The sequence below is a fragment of the Onthophagus taurus genome, chromosome 7 (assembly GCF_036711975.1).
Source record: "Onthophagus taurus isolate NC chromosome 7, IU_Otau_3.0, whole genome shotgun sequence".
Classification (NCBI taxonomy): domain Eukaryota; kingdom Metazoa; phylum Arthropoda; class Insecta; order Coleoptera; family Scarabaeidae; genus Onthophagus; species Onthophagus taurus.
In genome coordinates this window covers 3,968,619-3,990,315 of record NC_091972.1, presented here as the reverse complement: position 1 = coordinate 3,990,315, position 21,697 = coordinate 3,968,619, and the positions used below count along the sequence as shown (strand labels likewise).

The following is a 21,697-nucleotide window of genomic DNA, read 5'->3' as shown; positions in this document are numbered from 1 at the left end:
TACAGAAGAAAACGCGGAAATTGTATTTTGGGGATTATTACAAAACGGTTAAATGAGGAAATGAAAGTTACAACTGAAGGTTTAATTTAACGAATTCTTTGACGTCAAATGAAATTAAAAGTAATCGCTATAGAGTTAAAAATAGAATTTGTTTGTTCGATTAATAACAGAATTAACCGAAAATTATACGAGTATAATGTAAATATTTGGGACACGTATTGTTGTAGCGTTAAATGAGAGGTTTTTTCGTATTGTTTATGTATATGTGTAGGTGAGTTGGTGTTATAAATGGATTTTCAAGGATAATGATGCAAAATGATGATATAAAATAATAATAAAAATGATACAGTTGAAATTGAGAATTTTAGAAGGTCAAAATTATTATCTAAATTAATAAAAATAAAGATTGACTCAGTTTATAATCGCTTATTAGCAGAGGTTGTTGCTTTTTAAATGATAAATGTTGATTACATAAGACCTTTATAAGAACTTTCTTCTCTATCTGCAAACGATTTCCTCAAAGTTCTAGTGATACTTTCTAACAAGGTCAATGACCAAGTTGCGAAGTTACACCATAAGTTATTATTAGTTTCAAATTTAAAAATGAATTTTATTTATTTTATTTTGAACATATAAAAATATAGAATAAAGAAAAATAATTTTATGCACAAATATACTATTCTATACAAATATAATCTTCATTTTGAACAATTTTGATATAGGTTATATGATAGGGGAAGGGGGGGCTATTTCGTTCGCGGGGCACTTTCGGACACTAGCTATATATAGCCTATAGATAGTGCTAGAGAATTCAGCTTTGAGTGCGTAATGCGCACACTTACGGACACTCGGCTCGCGGAGTGAAGAGGCAGTGCGAGCGTCGCCGGCATCGGGGCAAGCCGCAACGTGTTTTTCGTCACCGTAAGTATTTTTTTCTTGTTAACTTAAACTCATTTAACTCTCGTGATAACGTCACAGATGTTTTGGTTATTTGTCATAATCACTGAAAATGTATTGGTTTTATGTGTTTTTCATTAGTTTTACCATCTTCTCAATGGTTTTTTTTCTAGGTTATAAAATGTTACTTTTATGTTGGTTGGGGTACGTTCGTTCACTAATACGTGGGGCACATTCGTACTGTACGAATGTACCCCTTACGAAATCTTAATCTAATTAGCAAGCTTATCATAATTCTTTTCAGATGGTGCGCAACTACAAACGGAAGAATACCAGAAGCGGTATAGTGGATGAAGAGGCTATGACATCAGCAATTAAGGAGGTCCTAAATAAAAACCTATCTACTAGAAAGTCTGCAAATAAATATGGTATAAAGCCATCAACCCTTGAAACTCGTATTAATAAAATTCGTAAAGCCAAATCTGGAGAACCTACTACATCTAATCGATTGTTTAACTCAAAGTATACTGCCAATCAAGTTTTTACCAAAGAAGAAGAAGATATGCTAAATGAGTATATCATAATCAGTTCCAAGAGGCACTACGGTTTAACACTGGAACAAATTAGGAAACTTTCCTACCAATTTGCAAAATTGAATAACTTTCGATACCCGCCCAGCTGGGATGAAAACAAAATGGCCGGTAAAGATTGGTTGGCCTGCTATCGTAAACGAAACGCCAATTTAAGTTTACGAAAACCCGAGAATACTAGTGCAGCTAGGTCATTTGGATTTAATAAGTCAGCTGTTGGCGAATTTTTTGAGAACCTGGAACAAGTCTTACAGAAGCACAAATTTACTGGAGATCGTATTTACAATTTTGACGAGTCTGGTATTTCCACAGTATTAAATACGCCCAGAGTTTTAGCTGAAAAAACTCAAAAACAAGTGGGTCAACTCGTGTCCGCTGAAAGAGGGGAGCTAGTTACCTTTGGGGGCTTTATTTGCGCAAACGGAAATACTATCCCACCTTTATTTGTGTTTCCAAGGGTGCATTACAAGGACCATTTCATTGATGGTGCACCAGAAGGAAGTTTGGGAGTGGCTACGAAGAGCGGTTGGATTAACTCAGTCATTTTTTTAGATGTCCTGAAACATATGCAGAGACATACGGTGTGCTCAAAAGAAAACCCAATTTTACTTCTGTGTGACAATCACGAAAGCCACGTGACCATTGATGCAATAAATTATGCACGTGAGAATGGAATTATTTATCTGTCATTCCCTCCACATACCACGCACCGTCTCCAACCGTTGGATGTTGGAGTCTTTGGCCCATTCAAATCAAAGCTGAAAACTGCATTCAACGACTGGCATGTGTCTCATCCAGGGAAATCTCTTAACATCTACAGCATTCCAAAACTGGCTAAATTAGCCTATTTTCAGTCTTTCAATGGTAAGAATATTACTGCTGCTTTCGAGAAGACCGGTATATGGCCATTCAACAAACTTGTTTTCAGCGACGAAGATTTTGCTCCAGTGCAAGTGTACCACAACGACTCTGCGCCAGAACCATCTGTGACTAATGCCGAAGCAACCAATGATGAAGCTGCGCCTCAAGAGGCTCCGCAAACTTCACCACCTGCATCTCCTGTGTTGCCTGTAGTTTGTTCATCGTCCAGTTACGCAATGGCTTCACCATCGACATCTTTAGGAATAGTAACTCCAGAGATGATCCGACCCTATCCTAAAATACATAAAACTACGTCTGCAACAGCTAAGAAAAGAAAAATTGGCAAATCAAGAATATATACCGACACACCTGAAAAAAATAGACTTGAAGACATTGCACGAGCAAAAGAAACGAAGAAAATTGAGAAAGAACGAAAAAATAGAGTGAAGGAGGTGAAACGTGCGCTGAAATTAGTATCGACCGAAGTTGATAAGTCAAAAAAACAAAAGAAGGATTTAGAGTCTGAGAGTGAGACTAACACTGATATGAGCTTGAGAGAAAGTTCTGCTTCTCCGGTTGAAGACATCTGTGAAGAATTAGAAACAGAAACACCTGTTTTGATTCACAACATTAAGAAAGGGAGTTTTGTTGTAGTGAAATTTGATAAAAAGAAGTCAGTTTTACATTACGTTGGAGAAATCGTTGAAAAATATAGTCCATCAGAATATAAAATCTCATTTTTAAGAAAAAAGCAGGGAAAGGCCGGTTCTTGGAATTTTGTGTATCCAAATACGAAAGATGAAGGATCTGTTCTTATTTCAGATATCATTCTTATACTGCCAAAATCCAAAACTGCTGCCACAGCGAGGACGGCCCGTATTTTTAACTTTGGAAAAGATTTTTCGCCATACAATATCCAATAGTTGCGTAATGTTTAAGTTTGATTTCTTCTTTTTTAATAATTTGTTGCTTACATAATAAGGAGATGGCTTTTTTTTTTCGTTAGACGGAGGGTCGTTAGGTTTTTGTTTTCATAAAAAGTTTAACTAGATTATATCATATGATATAAATTATTGTAATAAAAGTGTTCTTATTATTTAGAATGCGAATGTGTGCCTAAGCTTTGTTTTTAGATTTTAAGTTTTCTATTTGATTTTGAGGCTGATTACTGTAATGTCGTTATTAATTCATCTCATAAAGTCTGAATTGAGAGATAAGTATATTAACAAATAAATATAATATGTCAAATATGACTATGACTGTTTACTAAGAGTGCATTTTTAGTAAATAAATTATTATTTTCGGTGATTTTTGTGTTTATTTTTTACTGTGTACCAATGTTTCCCACTGCGAATGAATGTGCCCCACCATATGTACGAATGTACCCCACGCGTGGGGTACATTCGCACAATTTCCATGTTTTGGTAAATCGCTTATAAGTCTGAAGTGCTACATCATACTTAAAACGTAACTATCGAATTTTTAAGCCAAATACACTACCTATCCATTCATATCTGTGTCAATTTAAAAAAATAACTCATTTCATTTTTATGTCCCAATAAGTAAAACGTGTACGAAGTAGCCCCACCTTCCCCTATAGGGTTTCAAAGGTTAAATATACCTATTAGAAAAGTACATATGATTTGAAAAAAAATGAAATATTACGTAATTCATGCTTAATTTAATGTAAATTTTTTGTGTACAACTAGTTCGTGTTTAATTTCTTAAAAAATTCCCCTGTTTTGTACCATTTAAAATGAAGTATCATAAACATCGATTATGAAAGTGGTGTAAGTCCAATTGACAGAGGTAAGGGACTTAGTTGATGGTTGTCGATCAATAGCCTGTTATTTTTTGCATTTGTTTTATATTATGTGTCATATTACGTGTCAAGAGTTAGTAGTTTAGGTTACTTTGGGTTACTTATTGTATTTTTTTCCTAAAATGGATAACTTCAGATTAACATCAGATAGTGATATAGGTAAGAACAAATGGTAAATCAATATTATGGATCTTGGATCTTGATATTCATATAAATGGTTCCAGAATCAATGTTGTTAAGGAAGCAAAATGCCTGGGTTTAACAACAGATAACACCTTCAGATTTAAAGCTCAAATTAATATTTATATGAGAAGGTCGTATTCATGTTTAAGAAAACTTTATCCTCACCGATCCGTTCTTTCGATAAAATTAAAAAACAAGTTATGTGATTCTCTTGTGCTGTCTCACTTCAACTTTATGGCGCCTGTGTATCATCCCGCTATAGATGTGCTTACATCGAATCGCATACAAAAGGTTCAAAATAGTTGCCTTAGGTTCATTTTTGGAATCCGGAAGTATGACAGAATCTCACACAAACTGAAAGATGTTGGGTGGCACAGAATGGATATCCGCCGGGAGTTGCACAGTTTGGTTTTGTTTCATAAAATCGTCACAACACATATACCGACATACTTGTATGAGAGGATTACTTTTAAAAGGGCTAACAATGCTCTACAAACGAGATTAAAATATGGCATATATCCACCAAAATACAGAACCTCTTTGTTTCACAGGTCTTTTACGTATCACATATATAAGTCATATGGAACGCTACCGCCTATGATCAAAAAACTAAATATCATTAATTTCAAAAAAACACTATATAAAGATAAATTTTTGGAGCAATGTGCAGCCTTGTCATAGTTATTCATTTGAATGCATTTTTTTTTAATGTTCAGAGCAGGAGAGGGAGGAATATTCAAGAAATTGTATTGTCGTTGTCGTGGGACGCGTGTAGTATAATTAATATTAAGTTTATGTATGTGGTAAGGTTGGTTGAACAGATTTTATCTGGAACCCGCCTATTGCACAATGCCATTTTTTTTTCTTTTCTTTTTTTGTAGTGTTAGGTACTAAGTTTTTTGGTCTCTTGTTGTTTAAACATTCTAGTTTAGAATATATCTACACTATAGATACAATTTTTGTTATTATTATATATATTTTTTCTTTTGTTGTATACAATGGTATGTGCAATAAAGACATTTATTATTATTATTATTATTTTATGACAACTAACAAATTAACGAATCTTAAAAAGAGAAGAAGAATAATAGAGGTAGAATCTCTATTATTCTCTACTATCTTCATCAAATGAGGATATTGTTACTGAGCACTTAGATTCTGCAATACAAAATAAAGGAAAATACAGGGTGATTCACATAAGAACCGACACAGAGCAGGGACATGTAGAGGACAATAAATTAAGATGATTTAACGTAACTTACCTCTATACTAAGTTGTACACCTGAGGAGTTATAGGTCTTCAAAGTTGGGTCTTAAATTTTTTAAAAGTTCAATATCTTCGTAATACATTAAGCTAGAAAAACCAAATTTGGTATACGTTATGAGTGTACCAAGGGTATTAATTGGTAGCAAATTGAACTCAATTGAAGCATTTCAAAGGGTTGATTAAAGGTGATGGTACCCTAAATTTTGACAGATTTTTTTAATCTTTTGGCGGATTTAATACATTACTACTTCATTTCATGTGAGATTTAATTCTAAAACTTTTCTTACTCTTATTATTTTTTAAAAAACTTTGTCGTTTTCATAGAAAACTTAAATAATTAAACCCACGTATTTCGTAATGTTGCTTAAAATAAGCGAAAATTCAGTAGTCGGCTATGAAATTGTACGTCAAACTTGACAAATAGATTATAAAGTTATTTGACGACAAGGTTTTATAACCTATTTATCAAGTTTGACGTACAATTTCACAGCCGACTACTGAATTTTCGATGATTTTAAGTAGCATCAACGAAATTCGTGTCTTTAGTTATTTGAGTTTTTTATGAAAACGACAATGGTTTTTAAAAAATAATAAGAGTAGAAAAAGTTTTAGAATTAAATTCCACATGAAATCAGGTAATAATCTGTTAAATCCACCAAAAGGTTAAAAAAATCTGTCAAAATTTAGGAGACCATCACCCGTAATCAACCCTTTCAAATGCCTCAATTGGTCTCAACTTGCTACCAATTAATACCCTCGGTACACTCATAACGAATACCAAATTTGGTTTTTCTAACTTAATGTATTACGAAGATATTCAATGTTTTAAATATTTAAGACCCAACTTTGAAGGCCTATAACTCCTCAGGGGTACAACTTAGTATAGAGATAAGTTGTGTTAAATCGTCTTAATTTATTGTCCTCTACATGTCCCTGTTCTGTGTCGGTTCTTATGTGAATCACCCTGTATATGCAACAAATAAACAAAATAAGCAAAATGTATTTCTCTATTGTAATGTTCAACGTGAAACTGTCAATAGAAGAAAGCCTAGAAATAATTCGGGTACTATGAGGGCATATGCTTATAAATTTTACCTGGTAACTTCTGGTAGAAACATTTTAGTATGTAAGAAATGTTTCATTAATACTTTCCAAATATCTACTGGACGAATTGATCGTATGCTAAAAGCGCATGAGAATATTCCGAAAGACATGGTTGGAAAATGGATGGCTCTTGCAGAAGAACTAGTGAGCTAGTGACGAATACACTGATTGAACACATAAAAAGCTTTCCGGCATTTGAAAGTCACTATATTCGATCCCAAAATCCAGAACGGATGTTTTTAAATCCTGAATTAAACATAAGAAATATATACTTAGAAAAATGCAAGGAAAATAACTTGAGTCCAGTTAATGAATTTCGAGATTTCAAGTTACACTTCCATTTGCCACGTAACGATACCTGTGCTAAATGCGATTTCTTAAATATGAAAATTAAGACAACAACTGATGACGAAGAAAAAACAATTCTTGTACAAAGACAATATGTTATATATATATATATATATATATATATATATAATACAAATGAACATCATCATTTCCAAGATGCTGAATTAGCAAGAATTACAAGAAGATAAAATTCTGGCATAAAAAAATCCTGATAAATACTTTGCCTGCTCTTTTGACTTACAAAAAGCCTTACCTTACCCCAAATTATTTGTCTCAATCGCATATTATAAGCGAAATATGTATGTTTTAAACGAGGGTTGTCACAATTTGCACGACAATAAAGTTAATATGTATGTGTGGATCGCAAGAAGTAGCTTCTTGCTGTTTAGGCAAGTTTGAGGCATTTAGAAAATGTGTACTGGGCAAAATCGAAATTTACAAATGGCATTGATGTGGTTGAAGGTTGTCCAGTCGTTGGAAAATAACATTGACATAATTGATCAAAAATTTTTACTCTCGGGGCATTCATACCTTCCGAACGATGCAGATTTTGGCATCATAGAAATGGCATTGCGAAAAAATAATTTTATTTACACGCCACAGGATTATTATGATGTAATAACACAATGTAGAAAACATGATAAATTCATTTTGCATGAAATGAAACGAGAGAATTTCGTTTCAATACAAAATCTTAAAAAAAACACTAATGGAGAACAGGTAAATTGGTTGCAAATATGTTGGATAAGGTTTCACAAAAGTTGTCCATACACTATTTTATATAAAACATCGATGAAGGACAAAGAATTTAAAACTATAAATTTATTACCTACATATACTGGAAGACCGCTAAAATTTGAAAAAATCGCCCTGGCGCCTTTGTACCAAGATGCCAGGCCTATTAGTTATGAAAAATATGAAGACATCAAGCAGTTATTACCTTATATACCACCGGTGCATCATGCATATTTCGAAACACTGCCACATGCAGAGCATAAGAAAATATTATCAATATCTTGTATTTTTAACAATGTAATTAGCGTCTAAAATTAAAAATACTACTTCTATTTTATGTCGTGTCATTATTTGTTAACAGAATTGGATCAATATGAAGTATATTTTAAGTTATATTTGATTTTTCAAAATTGAAATTAAACAATTTTTACAATTGTCTAATTTTGAAAGTGGTGTAAGTCCATTTGCAGCCTGTAAGTATACATCAGTTTAGTAAAACAGTAGAAATATTGCCAGACTTGATATAATTTGCCTAAATTTTATAATTAACAGATATGTTAACCTTTAATTTTCTCGAAACAAGAGAAAATGGACTTACACCACTTTCAAAATAAACGGTCCATATATTAGTTATATGTCGTATAGTTAAACTACAATCATTTGGGTTTAGCCGTCTTAAGAGACGTACTGCTAAATCTGAATGTTTCTAGGTCTAATGTTAGTTCTAGTGACAGTGCAAGTGTAAAACTAGAACTAACACTATACTTAGAACTAGAATCATTCGGGTTTAGCCGTCTTTAGAGACGTGCGGCTAAACCCAAATGATTCTAGTTCTAAGTATAGTGTTAGTTCTAGAACATAGTAACAGTGCTAGTGTAAAGCTAGAACTAACACTAGACCTAGAACTATCTCCAGAGGCACGGCTAAACCCGAAACTTTCTGGACAAATGAGAAGATATATTAGGAGTATTTAAATATTTGATATAACCACGAACTGGAAGCCGGGATCTGAAGATTTTAGTGGGCTAAAGACGAGGAAGGAAAGGGTGAAAGAAGAGTTCCTAAACGAATAACAGGTCAATCTGCAATAAAGAAACCAAGGGGAAGACCTCGAACGCGATGGCAAGATAACAAAGTTTTGGAGTTGCTTCAAGTAAGGAATTGGTGAGCGGCTGCGACGAGTTCTTGGAGGCATAAATTGAAGGAGGTTAAGCCTCATTCCGAGTTGTAACGCCACTGGAAGAAGAAGAATAATTACAGTGGAACCTCGCTTAACGAGTATCTCTCATAACGAGTAAAATAACGATCAATATTTCGCATAACGAGTGACACACGTAGGGGAAGTCCCTTATTTATATGAATAAGAAACATTGTTTCACTTAACGAGTATTTCGCATTACGAGTAAGATTCTGGAACGAATTATGCTCGTTATGTGAGATTCCACTGTAATTCAGTTAATGTTGTTTATTAAGCTAGACTGCGATCTTCCGTAGCTTTCTATCTTTCTGTATTTAAAGTACTTGAATAAAGATCTTGACATGAACCTATTTAATTAAAGTTACCAAAAATGTTTAAATTTGAGAACTTTGTTTGAGTTAAAACATTACTCATTTCAACTTGACTCAACATCGTTTTTTATTAATCGAGTAAACCCGTACATTAGAAGAGCATTAATGTACATGTTATCAATTTAATGTACTTTTTGGTTAAGTGTAAGCGATAAAGATTGATCAAATATTTTAGTATTATCTGTTATTGCTATTTTTCCATCGCGCTTTGCATTACATCTATAATAAATAATAAGTTACAATTTATTGAAATTGATACCTTTAATTAATAAATTTCGTGCACAACTAAAAACATAGATATTTTTAAATATGACTATAGCCTTGAGCAACTTTATCTATTGCAATGGTAAGTAGCACTCTCACATAGTAATAGAAAAGTTAAAGAAAATTTTAGTGCGTCAAATTCTAATGTTTTACGTCAAAAAAAGAATTTTAAAAAATAGTAATAATATATTGCATAACTAAAATATCGTAAATGTTACTCATAAGGAGTTTAGAAAGGCATCGTTATGTTTTGCAATGTAATACTCTAACAAATCGCTTTAGCGTAAATTACGACTATTCTTATGGACTATTGAATTATTGATAAACGTCAAATCATTATTCATCACGAACCTGCATTTAACATTTTGCGATAGTCCATGAAGATTAATGAAAAATAAAGGCTGTGAATTGAATGAAAAGAGATTTTTATGTTAGTCTCATCAACAACGGTTTTATTTAAGATGATATATTTTGGGTGTCTATTTTCAAAGTTTTTTCATTTGGCGCAAAATAAAACGAAACGTATAAAAAAAATACTGGAACATCACTTGACTCGTTGCCAAACGCAGGTCGAATTCGGAATCTAATTTATAGCGACACTGACACATTTCTCTATCGACCCAGATCTCACTGTTAAAGAATAAACAATAAATACAACTCTTTATTTGGCGTACTAGTTGAAAACGACGTAACCATTTTAAACTTACTAATAAAAATTCAATGACTTTTCACTTACTGTTTATTAAGTACATGAATCATCTACAAAATGTTACAAATCTAAACACACATTTTAACTCAATATTTATGCCTTTACTTACGTTTTCGTTTTAAAAATAATTTTTGGAAATAGGTTTCAAAAAATAAAAACAACGTACTAAAATAAACGGAGAGCAAAAATATTTTAGTATCACTACTAAAATGATAAATGAAATGTTTTTAAATGTAGTCTAATAAATATGTGTATGTGTGGGTGGTGTTGGCAAACGAGTTATAAGGTTTCCAGATTAGAATGAAAACTTACAATGTGTTCCCATAACAATTATAATCTAACATAATAACGTGATTATCTACGTCATAATTTTTTTTTCATTTCGTTAAATAGAATTCAAGGTGTTGGAATCTAAAGCAACTATTTGGCAACAATACCACAATTAAAAACGACAAGGACAAATTTTATTATACACATAGTTTATAACGTGTTCGTGTTAACATTAATTTTCTATGTAAAATAGTTGTAGAAAATGTATTGGTAGTTATTTAAGGATACGTTATTTTTTGTTCATTTAATGTATGTAAGCAAACTTATCGATGATTGTAAAAAATAATAATTCAAATTGATTTAAGATGTTTATGAATAAATTAACATTTTTTTATTTAAATTTATGTAAGCAACCAAAAGTTTAAGAGGTCCGGTTTTATAAACTTCAATCAGCGCAAAGCAAAAAATAATTTTCATTATAAAATTAGTTTGGCAACTAATGATGTTAAATCTACGAAATACTTGATCTCAGTATCGATAATCAAAATCAACTTGTTTCAAAAGCTATGTCACTGTGTTACTTGTAACCAATTAAAAGATTAGTTTGCTTGAACACCCTGCAGTATTGATCCCATTGATCTTAACCCTAGAAAGCTAAAGTATCGTAAAAATTACTTCTAGTAATAAACTAAGGGGCTTTAAGGATGTCCAAAAGTGTCCAGAAGCTTTCTAGTGGTCTCTATAATTATCAAATAGTGTTTAAACGCTTTCTAGACAGTTATAAAGATTTCCAGACGATTTTTAAAGATGTCCAGAAGTATCTAGAAATTTTCTAACGATTTTTCACTGTCTTTCAAGACGGCTAAATCCGAATGTTTCTAATTCTAGTATTAGTTTTACCTCTAGTAATAAACTAGGGGACTTTAAAGATGTCCAAAAATGTCCAGAAGCTTTCTAATGATCTTTACAATTGTCAAATAGTGTTTAAACGCTTTCTAGACAGTTAAAAAGATTTCCAGAAGATTTTTAAAGATATCCAGAAGTGTCTAGAAACTTTCTAATGATTTTTCGCTCGTCTCTCAAGACGGCTAAACCCGAATGTTTCTAATTCTAGTATTAGTTCTACTTCTAGTAATAAACTAGGGGCTTTAATGATGTCCTAAAGTGTCCAGAAGCTTTCTAGTGGTCTCTATAATTATCAAATAGTGTTTAAACGCTTTCTAGACAGTTATAAAGATTTCCAGACGATTTTTAAAGATGTCCAGAAGTGTCTAGAAACTTTCTAACGATTTTTCACTGTCTCTCAAGACGGCTAAATCCGAATGTTTCTAATTCTAGTATTAGTTTTACCTCTAGTAATAAACTAGGGGACTTTAAAGATGTCCAAAAATGTCCAGAAGCTTTCTAATTATCTTTATAATTATCAAATAGTGTTTAAACGCTTTCTAGACAGTTATAAAGATTTCCAGAAGATTTTTAAAGATATCCAGAAGTGTCTAGAAATTTTCTAATGATTTTTCGCTCGTCTCTCAAGACGGCTAAACCCGAATGTTTCTAATTCTAGTATTAGTTCTACTTCTAGTAATAAACTAGAGGCTTTAATGATGTCCAAAAGTGTCCAGAAGCTTTCTAGTGGTCTCTATAATTATCAAATAGTGTATAAACGCATTCTAGACAGTTATAAAGATTTCCAGGCGATTTTTAAAGATGTCCAGAAATGTCTAGAAACTTTCTAACGACTTTTCACTGTCTCTCAAGACGGCTAAATCCGAATGTTTCTAATTCTAGTATTAGTTTTACCTCTAGTAATAAACTAGGGGACTTTAAAGATGTCCAAAAATGTTCAGAAGCTTTCTAATGATCTTTATAATTATGAAATAGTGTTTAAACGCTTTCTAGACAGTTATAAAGATTTCCAGAAGATTTTTAAAGATATCCAGAAGTGTCTAGAAACTTTCTAATGATTTTTCGCTCGTCTCTCAAGACGGCTAAACCCGAATGTTTCTAATTCTAGTATTAGTTCTATTTCTAGTAATAAACTAGGGGCTTTAATGATGTCCTAAAGTGTCCAGAAGCTTTCTAGTGGTCTCTATAATTATCAAATAGTGTATAAACGCTTTCTAGACAGTTATAAAGATTTCCAGACGAATTTTAAAGATGTCCAGAAGTATCTAGAAACTTTCCAACGATTTTTTACCGTCTCTCAAGACGGCTAAACCTGAATATGTCTAATTCTAATGTTAGTTCTACTTCTAGTAATAAACTAGGGGACTGTAAAGATGTCCAAAAGTGTCTAGACGCTTTCTAATGGTCTCTGTAATTATCAAATAGTGTTTAAACGCTTTGTAGACAGTTATAAAGATTTCTAGAAGGTTTTTAAAGATGTCCAGAAGTGTCTAGAAACTTTCTAATGATTTTTCCAGAACAGAGAACTGCAGTTCACATAGTAAATCATATTCACTGATTCGTTGATTCGTCAATAATAATAATATTTTTTCTTAAGTTACTGAAATATATGAACCGAATGGATCACATGTCGAATCATATGTAACTTTTGAAGAGTTTAGCTTTAGGGTTAAACGATTTCTTATGATAACATTGGACTGCCTGCCAAATTTAATCTTTCTAAGACAAACCATATTGGATTATCATTATCATATAGGAGAATAATTTTGTCGTGTTTGGAGTAGTAATGGGCGTTTTTCCATGTTGAAGCATGGGAAGGTGGTCCCCATGATTTTCTTTTTTATGGGTTATCATAGTGGATCCATTTTTCATCACCAGTTACTATACGATGCAAAAAACCCTTTCTTTTATGCCTGGCAAGCAACATTTCACACGTGCAAAATCCCATTTCCTTGTTTTTGAATCATTTCCAATGTTTTTAAACGATGTGCTATTTCTTCTTGCGTTTGGCACGAATCTTCCCCCAAGAATGCTTCCAATTCTGTGTTTTCATATACTTTGGACCTTCCACTACGTTCTTTGTCTTCCACGTCAAACTCACCGTTTTTAAACTTTTGAAACCACTCACGACAACTTCTCTCACTTAAAACATTTTTACCATATGCTGCAAATTGGCATATGTCGATATGCACCTCACCTACAGATTTAAAATTATTTCATTTCACTTTTTTAGGATGTTTGATTAAACAGGAAAGAACAACTAAAATGTAAATAATTTGAGGAAAACTAACCACGTAAACTCATTAAGAAGATTAAAGAACAAAACAATATTTTTATTGGCTTCTATAAAACTGAATCTAAATCTTTATTTTTTTATAATTTTTAAAATTTCATTGGATTTAATTTGTCAAACGAAAATAAATTAAACATCCTCAATAAAAAGTTTATCATAAAATTATAGATTTTTCAAAGAAAAACGTTATATGATTTTTTTATTGGCGTCTGGCACCTTATTTATATTTTTTAACGTTTTATTCTCTTAATATACCGATTTATCATCAATAAATAATTTATGAGGTTTAATCGGTGATTTTTGTTTGCAATTTTGAGGGATTAACGATAACAACCATATGATAAAATTTAATGATTACAGATGGATCAGTCATAGATTAAAATTATGTTGTTGTTTTAAGCTAATTTAAGTTAGAAAGCTGCAAAACAAATAAAAATACATTAAAATCACACAAATCATTAACCCAGCTCCTCCACCAAAAGTCATCATTACATTATTCCTCATATCAATGACATTTTTACTATTAATTATCTTTATTTATGTTCCAGATATCTCTGTTACATAAATTACTAACTAAACTAGGCACAATTATTGTCACAACTTCGATAACAAGGTTCAAATGAAATAAAACATGATTAATCACATTCCTAAAACTAAACCAAATATGTAAAAAACTTACCCAAACTGACACAGGTTCCCTAATCATAACAGAAAACACCTGGTAAACATATTGCCCCCAAGATAAATCACCAGCCTCGAAATTTTCAGTATCATTTTGTCCATTATCAACTGCTTCAGTTATTTGAGACTGCATCCAAATGGGATCTTTGATGGTTTGAGTTGCAAAATAGATACAAGCACTCAAAGCTAAGACGCTAACTGCCGTGTAAGCTTTTAATGTGGGCAATATCGTAGCCCCATCATTCAAAACGTATGGCATTCTCAATTATTTTTTTTAGCACTCACGTTTTACTCTTTCAACCCTAAAGTCTTTCAAAACTAACTATTCGTGCAACAAACCCTTCCTTTTTCTTTGACACTATCACAAACAAATTCCACGCTTGTCACTCGTCCAAGTAGACAACTTCGCGTGTCGTATTATAAAATCAAAATCGTACTTATACAGCTTGTTGACTGGTTGAAAATGGTGAGCGTATAATCGGCAACGCGTAGGAGATCGAGTAGTGGGGCCACGACGTTCGTTCGTCGTCGACGACGATGACCTTCATCGCATACGGTCTGATACGGAGCGAGCAACGATTCTCGTAACGACACGTCGTCGTTATCGTTGTCTCTAGATGCCGGTTACCGGTATGCAACGAACGTTACGTTTCCTCGTTTAATCTTCCGCAATGAGCCTATCGATCATATGGTTATGTACTTTTTAGAACTGTCAAATTATACACAGAAATCTACAATATCGGTAATTAAATCAAATTAATGTCAGTAACGGTGTGTAGATGGCGCGATCGAACGAAATTTATTTTTATTAACATTTATTTTAAAAATAAAAACTTTTTGTTGTAACTTAAATTAAATAATTTTAAGTTTTTTGTTTAATGTCTTATAAAATAAAATAATAATTTTTTTAATCACAAAGTTTATATTTTGAAACTTTATTGTTACTACCGGTGTGTAGATGGCGATGTAAATGTCAACAAACTGTCTGTGACATTTGTCATTTATTTGGTTATAAAATCAACGTTAATTTACCATATTATTATTTTAATTTTGCCTTAAAATTGAGTATAATTATGATTTTTTTAATTGATAATTTGATGGTGGTGTTTCCGAAGGATTATACGTAGAAATATGGAGTTGTCGCGTTTCCATTGGTGAGATAACCTCAAATTTATGTTTCTAAATGTTTTTTTAAATAATATTATTTTAGTTTTGAAGTTCGTGTTTTATCGGAATCATTAACATTTTTTCTTATTTAAATGAAAGAAGAGGAGAGCAATGTTTATCTTGAATTTCACTTCAAAGAACCACCTTAGTTATTATCGGATCAGTTTTTGATGAGGGTAAGTTTGTAAAAAAAATATGTTGATTTTAAAAAAAACGTAAACATTGTTAGTTAATGGCATATATTTGCAAAATTTTAAAGTTAAAGTACTTGGAGACCATGGTTTGTGAAGATTAAATATGCATTGTACTGAGTTGTGCTTGATTATTACTTTTCTTGAATATATAAGCAGATACCCTTTGAATTTGATCATTGTTTCGTCAATTTTCTGGAATAAATGTATTCCAGACTCCATTGACTTTCTCATGAAGATTGATTTTACTTTAACTTTGTAGGTAACAGCTAGGTTATGTTTTTTAGACCAATTAACCTTGATCTGAATAGGTAACCAGTGTAATTTGTAGCACAAACTCAGTAAAATTGCTTATCTAAGGCCAGAGACCTTAGAAAACATAACAGAACTTGCTCAGCATTTCTTAGTTGTGATTAATTAATTAATTAATTCTGAAACGTCCATAACACTATCCATTTTTTGCCTAGGACCATTAACCTTTATAAAAATAAGTCTTTTCCCAATTTACTCAACATTGCGCAACGTCCATAACCTTACCCAAAATTTTACTGGAGGTTATTCACCTTTATGAATATAACTGACCTTTCCCAATATACCCGACATTACATTGTCCATAACCTTACCCAACATTCTTTACATCTTGGTATTTATGCTGGTAATTTTAGAGCTTTAAGACCATGATGTTATATTATTGATATCTTATGTTAATGTAATATTAACCACTTTTGATCACAAACTGCGTAGCCACTCAATTTTGGGGAGAGATAAAATTGATAATATGATAAACTACCATTTTTATTTTTTTTTCTTTCATTTATAACATTTAAACAGTTTGTTTATGCCTTATGGTTAATAGATGTCGCTATAAAATTCAAAATAAGCGATAAGTAATATTATTTAAAATCACTTTAATATTAGTTGATAGCTTTTAAATAATATATTAGAATTGTAACTAATAGTATAGAGACGATACGAATCACGTTGTGTAATAAATTGGCCCAATTTGTGTTATAAATTCATTGCTCTCTTAAGTTTACATTCCAATTGACTCTCAATTACTTTGACATTGGTGTATTGGAGATTTAGCAAGGGACACAATTCGAATTGCATTGTCCCAATGCTTCGATTTAAAATTTGTTGAATAATTACTTTGGTTTTGAGTTATTTAGAAAGGATCCCTTTGTCTTTTGAAAATATTATCAATAAAAATTCTAGAACGACACACACAGAGTGTATTCCTCTTTATAGATAACGTATGTCAAAGCGATAAAAACGGTTCTAAAGAAAAAGTGCTTGGTGATAATAAGAGGGACAAGTGCGCAGGCGGAGTCCCATCTCCAGATGACAGACAGAAGTAGTATTTAGATCTTATTTTTAAGGCCATTTCTTTTTAAGTTATACATCGGCAATGGTGCATCATCATCAACTTATCATTTTCCAAATTGTTTTATACAAAATTCCCATTTTATTTCATCATTTAGAAATTCTTTTAACTTTATCATTTAAAACTCGTAATTTTAATGAATACACCACGTTATTATTATCGTTGATATGCGCAGAACTGTTGCCGGTAGTGACCCGTTACGGGAAAGTATTTGTGAACCTTTGACCTGTGCCGAATGAATCATCATCGCGAATGGCTGATCAGGTGCTTATGGTTTTAAACCCAAAAACTTCGGTTGCGCTGCAAAATGGAATTGTTATGGGTGAAATTCAACAGAATGGTAGGATTTAAAAATAATACTACAAAAATATATTATTAAATGGAATATTTTCAATGATGAAATATTGTTTACAAAGAAAATTTCTTAAACACATCAAAAATATTTTGTTTTTATGTATTCTCTTCTTGTAAACATTTAAATGTTTACATAAATTTTATCGACATTTCGGTTTTAACTATTTCTATTGTTTCAAAAAAAACTTTTTTAATTAGTCTTCTTCGAATCCAATTATAACTGCAAGACACCTTGAAATAATCAAGTTATTCTAGCTTGTTTTAATTGATCAATTTCGATTGATAAATTGGTTGTTATCTACAATTATTTCCCTAGTTTTCCACTATCCTATTTATTTGCCTATATCCCAATTAAAAAACTTTAAAGAAAAGTTATTGAAACGTCCACGTGGGTGAGTGATTGGTGTCGATTACGGCTCTGATTCGTTGCAATCGAAATTATCGAAATAAAAATTTTTTAGTTTTTCGATAAAACTTCACTAAATACCACTTACAACCGGACGTGTGATTTTGTTTGTGTATTATGATAAAATTTTAATGGGTCACAACCTTATAAAAGAGTTATCTGAAAATTTTAAGTTTTATGATAAACCTAATGTCTACAGTTAATGTTATTTTTAAGTTTACTAACTTTAACTAATTATAATAGAACAAGATGAAAATTAAAAGATTATTTTTAGTTTTTTTTTTTTTTGTTAAAAGAAACAAAAATTTAAATTATTTTTATATTTGTGTCTTCATTTTAAATTTAGATTTTATCGAAATGTTATAATTATTTGATTAGTGATGAGTTGGTTTATTTCGTAGCTGTATTATCTGTAAGATGAGGTTAAAACTTTGACCTCTTTCGATGGAGTACCGTGTCAAATGTCGGGTTATCTAATAAGCTCCTATAAGAAGGGTTTAAATAAAAACTTTATTCTACACAGAAAACTGAGTAATTATAATAAAAATGACTACATCTATTCGTGTTATTTAGTGTCAATTATCAGAAATAATTTTAGAAATTTACTTAATTCATCCTGTAGAAGTTGATTCATCTTTCTCGAAATGATCATCAACCTCACACCATCAAAAATACATCTCCAAGCGACTAACTGAAAGCGCGAATAAGGTTCATCCTCAGCTTATCCATTTTACAAACGACAGTGGTAGGTAGCATATTTTTATTGCATTAAAACTAGAACTAACACAAGACCTAGAACTAGAATCATTCGGGTTTAGCCGTCTTGAGAGACGTGGGACTAAATCCGAATGTTTCTAGTTCTCGGTCTAGTGTTAGTTCTAGTGGCAGTGCTAGGTAGCGCTAGTTAGCATAAAATATTACTATGTTGTATATTTTTATTGAACTAAAACTAGAACAAGAACTGAAAACATTCAATGTCAACTTTAATTTTATTATTATATTCGTAATCTTTATAAAATAAACTTTAAAGTGAGTTCAAACATGACGCATTTCTCTTAAAAAAAACAAAAAGTTCGAACTTTAAATTATTAATTTTGATACATTTGTCAACTTCATAAAAAATCATTTAAAATGAGTCCAAACTCGACATCTTTAACTTTGATATTAATGGAGATACAATCACTTTCCGTTTGAAACGTCAACGTCAATTTTGACATATTTGTCATCTTTATTAAAAACCCTTTAAAATGAGTCCAAAGATGACGCACTTATCGTAAAAAACAAAAAAGTTAGAATAAAAAACATTAAACCCGAAGTTAGCAACTTAAAAATTAAGTTAAATATTAATACCAACCCTAATTTTTGATTTTTTTTATTATGTTTTTGTTTTTGTGACAAATATTAAGACATTTTATAAAAATTAATAATATGTCAAAATGACATTGACATTTCTAATCGAAAGTCGCTTATATCTCGAGTAATATTGGAATTAAACGTATCATGTTTGGACTCATTGTAAAGGATTTTTCACGACGATTACAAATATGTCAAAATTGACGTTGACATTCTTAACCGAAACTTGACATAAGTTCATTAATGTTATGATATGATAAATTTGTCGTGTTGGTACTCATTTTAAAGAATTTTTAATGAAGATTACAAATATGTCAAAATTGAGGTTGACATTCTAAATCTGAAGTTAGTTATCATATAATAGACAAATGGACATTATTAAAAAGTCCAAACAAGACGCCCCACAGTGGTCCGAGCGGTAAGAAAACCCGATCGAAAATATTATTTTGGTGTTAGCAATTAGCTAGCTTTATGAAACTTGGCATATGATTATAAGACCAAAAGGGTAATGTTGTGTCAAAATTTGAATTAAATTCGTCATCCGGAAGTAGTACTACGCAAGCAGTACTTTATTTAAATTCATACTCATTTTCTTTTCATATAAATTAGGACTTAAAAGAAGAATATTACTATAAAATTTTGTGCAAAACATTAGACGTATATTACTTCACATTTTTTTGTGTAATTACGTGATCGCAAATTCCTATCTAAATTGTTTTATAGAGGACCTATACCGGATGTCTCACGCAACTGGTTCGTTAAAACTTTTTTAGGTACCACTATTCGTAGCGGTTTGAAATTTTGACAACATGGATTGTTCATTCGAAGCTTTCGATCTAAAATACTTTCAAGATGGCTGCCACTTCCGGTCTACCGGATGTAGACCACAACTTCGTTATTTTAAATGGAATGCTATAGTTTTTAATGCACCTTTTAATTATATTCGACAAAATAAGTTGACTTTGATAAAAGTTATTGGTACCTACCATTTTTCGTTTTCTAGTTATTTTGTTTTTAAGTTTTTCTTTGGCAAATTACTTTATGCTCTTTAAAACCTTATATCTCAGCCAACGTTCATTCAAAAAAGCTCTAAATTGGCACGATTACTCTTGAGATGTTGTCAAACAGATTGTCATTTGTTGTATTAAAGTATCTTATACAGGGTGGTCAAAAATTGAATTATCGTTTCTCCATATTCAATGGTAAGAAAGTCGAAAATTTTAAATAGAACGCCCCATATTTTTTTACCCTATCAGAAATGGAATTTGATAAAAATGTGGCAAAATTAATTGGCAGAATTAGTTGGTTAGATAGCTCAATTTTACTTAGCTTTTACTAAAAATGTTTTAAGAACTATTCGAGAATAAACTCATCGCTCTTAATTTGAAGTGATATTGGAGACATAATACGTAAGTTTGCAGCCTACTTATAGTAGAATTTTCCCATGATACTGAGATAGTCCACATACATTTCAAATTATTCGAGATAATATAAAATATTTTGTTATATTCACCAACATAACAAAATTTATCTCAATTTGTGTGAGTCTTCTTCATTTTCTAAATCTTGTTCCTCTATATTTACTTCTACATCATTATTGTCTTCTTCTTCACTTTCTTCATCATCGTCATCTTCTTCTTACCTTCCTTTTCTTCTAGAGATTTGTCCAGTATAAGTAAATTTTTCATGTTTTCATTCATATTTTTATATCTTTCTGAACATTCTTTATAAAAGTTACTAATAAATGGATCGGAGCTCAGTAATAGTCTTTTAAATAAATCTTCATTTGTTTGAAGTCTACCACATTTTCTTGTGTGACACTCTCTAAATCTGCGTACTTGTTTGTTTTTTGCTTCTTGATAAATAAGATCCACAATTATGTGTTAAGTAATCTTTGACTGCCAATTTTTTGGTTAAGGCGCACGTTGGCGCAAGATTTCTTTCTTATGCTATGTACACCATACCTTCAGCAATAAAAAAATGTTAGCTACAATTGTTCGATTTTGTTCGATCGCAAGATATTTAATTTAAAAGATTGAATGGTCAAAAAATATATGTATTTATTGACGTCAATAGAAAGGTTGTAATTTTTTTCAACAAACATCTTTGAAATTTGGAAAGGCGTAAAATGAAGACCTTTCTGTACTTTATAAGAAACCAACGACACAATATTTTCAAGTAGTGATATACCATCTTTTTTGTTTTCTAAAAAATTTCCTTCTACAAAATAAGGTAATTGTAATAGCAATTTATTTCGCGCAGTAGCTATTATAAAACACCAAAGACTTCATAAGTTTCACTAAGAGTCTATTAATAGTTAAAATATATGTAACATTTAAAAAA

The 21,697-nt window shown here is 31.3% G+C and overlaps 3 protein-coding genes across 4 annotated transcripts in view; 2 read left to right on the top strand and 1 right to left on the bottom strand.

The window, feature by feature from the left end:
* LOC111421389 (E3 ubiquitin-protein ligase AMFR-like) overlaps positions 1–15,108 on the bottom strand; it is a 28,316-nt gene extending 13,208 nt beyond the window's left edge. Inside the window, exon 1 of the mRNA XM_071197902.1 lies at positions 14,498–15,108. Within this exon, the coding sequence (XP_071054003.1) occupies positions 14,498–14,758 (261 nt within the window). The 5' untranslated portion in view covers positions 14,759–15,108. The remainder of the gene's footprint in view (positions 1–14,497) is intronic.
* Positions 731–3,487, top strand: LOC139430681 (uncharacterized). The gene is made up of 2 exons (XM_071197901.1): positions 731–921; positions 1,202–3,487. The coding sequence occupies exon 2, from the start codon at positions 1,202–1,204 to the stop codon at positions 3,269–3,271; it is 2,070 nt and encodes a 689-aa protein (XP_071054002.1). The 5' UTR covers positions 731–921; the 3' UTR covers positions 3,272–3,487.
* Positions 15,109–15,462: 354 nt separating the features above from the next.
* LOC111416003 (Hepatocyte nuclear factor 4) overlaps positions 15,463–21,697 on the top strand; it is a 41,732-nt gene continuing 35,497 nt past the window's right edge. The window contains exons 1-2 of one of the 2 annotated variants that reach the window (XM_023047927.2): positions 15,463–15,653; positions 15,710–15,842. Coding sequence is in view for 1 of the 2 variants with exons in the window: in XM_023047925.2 (XP_022903693.2) it covers positions 17,494–17,581 (88 nt within the window). In the remaining variant the exon portion in view is untranslated. Of the gene's footprint in view, positions 15,654–15,709; positions 15,843–17,267; positions 17,582–21,697 lie in introns of those variants that run through there. The other variant, XM_023047925.2, reaches the window with a different exon arrangement.

Coding starts and splice junctions, on each gene's coding strand:
- LOC139430681 (XM_071197901.1), top strand. CDS start 1,202: ATGGTGCGCAACTACAAACGGAAGAATACCAGAAGCGGTATAGTGGAT.